The 3993-nt window shown below is 38.9% G+C and overlaps 1 protein-coding gene across 1 annotated transcript; it reads left to right on the top strand.

Annotated features, from left to right (window-relative positions):
• Positions 1 to 1385: 1385 nt before the first annotated feature.
• Positions 1386 to 3362, top strand: LOC140983525 (transcription factor TCP23-like). Its single transcript, XM_073450610.1, has one exon. The coding sequence runs from the start codon at positions 2088 to 2090 to the stop codon at positions 3270 to 3272; it is 1185 nt and encodes a 394-aa protein (XP_073306711.1). The 5' UTR covers positions 1386 to 2087; the 3' UTR covers positions 3273 to 3362.
• The last annotated feature ends 631 nt before the right edge of the window (positions 3363 to 3993 follow it).

Raw genomic sequence — 3993 nt, 5'->3', positions numbered from 1 at the left:
TAGGACATTTGATAATTCCTGCTTCGTTTCTTGAATGTATTTTCAGATTTTATATGAATTCTGAATCTTATATTCGAAATTTGGACAAGAAATTATTTTTGAATCTCGGATGAGAGGTTTCAAGAAAAAGAACAAGTTAATGAGAATCTTTAATGATCTGAGAATAGTCTATGCATCTGCAGGCAAAATTTCATTAAATTTTGGTGTCAGACGGTGGTTGGATACGGAAAAAAAATGTTCTTTTCTTGAAATCGCAGGTCTTTTATGTATCAACTTTGCATATTTTTCACCTCCATTTGAATAGTTACAGAAACTAGTAATCACTTTGATTACACTAATGTTCATACATTTGCATGTAAAAATCAACCGTGTTCGTCTATGTGTCTATATACATATATAGGTCACTTTGATATCATTTTAAACGGATCATTTTCCAATGGTATTTTTGTAGGACACTCGTCACTTATATATGCAATCTTCATCTGTTTCTGTGTGTTTGATTCATTTCACTTTCTCCAAATGGTCCCTGCTCGCACTCGTGTACTAATCTGATGTCCTGCTCTGCCTAAGGGGATTGGATTGGGTTGGGTGTATTTACTCTGCCTTCTTCCATTTTTACTGCATTAAATTCTGCAACACTTTTGCATCATGAAATAAGTATTCAGATACTATTTTTTTTTATTTAGAAAAAATGAAGGTGTGGGGGACAATTTTGATTGGTTAGCACTCAAAATTATTGAAGGGAAAAGCTTTGTACTGATGCCTTTTTGGCATGTGTGTGCACTTAATGATTGTTGGAGACTTGGAGTACTGATGACTTTCAATTAGCTAGCTGGGTAAATTTTACCTTCTTAATTCTATTGACTGTGTCCCACGCATAATGAATGAGATTTCTCATTCAATCCCTGAACTTGAAGCTAGTTCCATAAGATACCATAAAGAAAAGTGGAAGTAATCAATAAGGCAATAAATTAAGCAACTAGAAAACTGGTCATTCATTTCACATACAATACAATTGAATAATGAATAATGAATAATGAATAATGAATAATGAAAGAAACACTACTCGACTATGTGGTATTCATCATCCGATCGGTTGATATAATATTTTAGGTTTGTAGCAGATTTGACAGTGTCTGAGTCTGACACACGTCATTAATGTCATTTTTGAAGGAGAGAGGCCAGCTAAACTCTATTGTTCTTTGCTTTTACCAGTAAGAAATATCTCACCACATTTGTTGACATCTTAACGTTTATAGAATTACTATTGGATCAAATAAAAGTTATAATTGGATTTCGAACATGAAATTTACTCTCGGATGTAAGAATTTGATGTCAAATAAGTTATTAATCATGTTTATAATTAATATTGGATTCTAAATAATATTACAATGCATCATCAATTATTATTTTGTAAATGTCTACATGGTGATGTGAGGTAGAACAAAACGAGAGACAATAATAATATTCTCGGTTGTAATTGAAACATCAAATAAACGTACGACTGTTAGAACCTCTTGGTACAGAGAATTCTTACCCGGTCCGTCGCTGGCGAATTCAGTCTCAATAATTGCTCCAACTTGTGTTTTGTGACATCCAACATTTGACCTTGAATCTAACATTAATTGTAAAAATCGAAAACTTGTTCCATTTGAATATCAATATATTTTAAGCTCATGTAACACCAATTGAATACGGAATTAATTTCATGGAATGGTGATCCGTCCAACAGTATCCCCCACCCAACCAAACCAATTTCCTCTCAGCTGACACACTGATTTCTTTTTTGGGACTAACTTTTTCTCACACCTACTCTCTTCTCTTTTATCATCCACACACTCAGTTTCTTGCATCTCTCTCTCTCTCTCCAAAGACAACAGTCAACAACAGTGAAAAAACACCATTAATACTGATCAAATACGACCAGTTTGATTGATTCCCAGGCCCCTAATCTGATCTCTCACAAGTTCTCTGTCCCCCTCTCTAACTTTGATAAGTTACCCTATGTTTTGGAGATTCAAGAAAAATTTTGATTTCTTGAATATTTGACACCAATTTCAAACATCTCTTCAATTCCCGAGAGATTCATGGAATTCATGGAGTCCCATACCAAGAACCAAGGCAAGTCAGACCACCATGAATCAGTTTCCTCCCTGCAACTCATCTCTCACCATAATAACCACCAAAGTCAACCCCAACCCGCTTCAGGGTCCGATCCAGCCCTTTCTCATGGCCCCTTCAGTATGGGCTCCATCTCCATGCAGCAATCAAGAAGCTTAGTCCCCTCCGTTTCCACGCCTACAGCCACTACAAACCCCCTTTCTACGAGTATCTTTAGTGCCGAAAACGACAGCAATCCAGTGGATGGCAAAGCTGTAAAGAAGCCATCTAAAGACCGCCACACCAAGGTCGATGGCCGAGGGCGGCGCATACGCATGCCGGCTCTATGCGCAGCTCGTGTTTTTCAGCTCACCAAGGAATTGGGCCACAAGTCTGATGGTGAAACAATAGAGTGGCTTCTACATCAAGCTGAACCCGCGATTATAGCTGCCACAGGCACCGGCACTCTCCCGGCTAATTTTTCAACCCTCAACGTGTCGTTACGCAGCAGCGGCATCGCTATTTCGGCACTACCGTCGAAATCTGCACCGCTCTTCATCGGCGGATCCCATGGAATGCTGGGTTTCCACCCCCAGCTCACATCGAACAGTAATTTTGGTCAAGACCCAGAAGAGAATTTCATGAAGAAACGGTTCAGAGAAGATAGCAGCTGCGCAGCGTCAGCTAAACCGGGAAGAACAGGTCTTCCAGACCAAGAACCGGTATCAGACCCGAAACCCGGGTTGACTCACACATCGAATTACATCTCCGCTCCCGCCATGTGGGCGGTGGCGCCTGCAGTGGGCAACGTGGGAAGTGCTTTTTGGATGCTTCCGATGACTGGAGGCGGGCCCACAGCACCGGTAGGACAACCTGAGTGGCAGCACATGGCATCTTCCATGCAGAGAATAGGTGGTTTCGAGTTTCCTGGTGCCAGCCGGTTCAATCAAGTTCCGATTGGTTCGATGGTACTGCAGCAGCCGCAGGCACAGCTACCGGCCGTTCAGCAGCTGGGTTTAGGTGTTACGGAGACTAACATGGGAATGCTTGCTTCAATCAACTCATTTAGTGTTGGTAATAACAGTAGAATTATTGATTTGGGCATGAATTTGGATCGAAACCAATCGCAAAATAGTGACAGTGGTGGTGAAAACCCCCAAGATTCTCAATAATTTCAAACCAAATCCAATATTTTTGCCTTTTCTTGGTTAGTTATTGGCGTGCCATTGGTTTCTGGGTAGATTAATCTAAGTACATGGTCATGTGCAGATCTTTTATTTGCCGTTTGTTGCGTTGTCAAAACTCAAACCATTTCTTTAATATGTTTGAATGCAATTTTCTGGGGATTAACAACATTGGAATGTTGGGTTTGAAATAGAAATGAGGCATTTGTCTTAAAACTGTAAAATCTTGGTAACTACGTACGTCATGTTATTCCCAACCCCGTTATTATTTCTGTGCTAAAAAGCTGTTCAATCCAAGCTAATTGAATTTTGATTGGAGGATGGATTAGGGTTTCACTTTGACTTTTTCTGGGAGTCTTTTCTTTTCTTTTATGATTATTGTTTTTAATCAGTAAATAAATGTTGTCTTTTCTTTCTGTTGAGCGAACCGCAGTGCTTCCGGTTTCCTTATAATTTTCTCATCATAAATCAGACCTGCTTTAACTAACTACCAAATGTCTTGAAATTTCAGAATAAATATTTGAGCGCAATCAACGGTATTCCTTAATTTTGGTGTTATAATTTGACTATTATATATGAGTATGTCTCTTGTGAGACGGTCTCATGAATCTTTATCTGTTAGACGGGTCAACCTTACTGATATTCACAATAAAAAATAATATTCTTAACATAAAAAGAAATAAGTTTTCATGGATGACCCAAATAAGAG

The sequence above is a fragment of the Primulina huaijiensis genome, chromosome 8 (assembly GCF_012295235.1).
Source record: "Primulina huaijiensis isolate GDHJ02 chromosome 8, ASM1229523v2, whole genome shotgun sequence".
Classification (NCBI taxonomy): Eukaryota; Viridiplantae; Streptophyta; class Magnoliopsida; order Lamiales; family Gesneriaceae; genus Primulina; species Primulina huaijiensis.
Note: the sequence above shows the minus strand (reverse complement) of the source record. Positions and strands in the feature narration are given on the sequence as shown.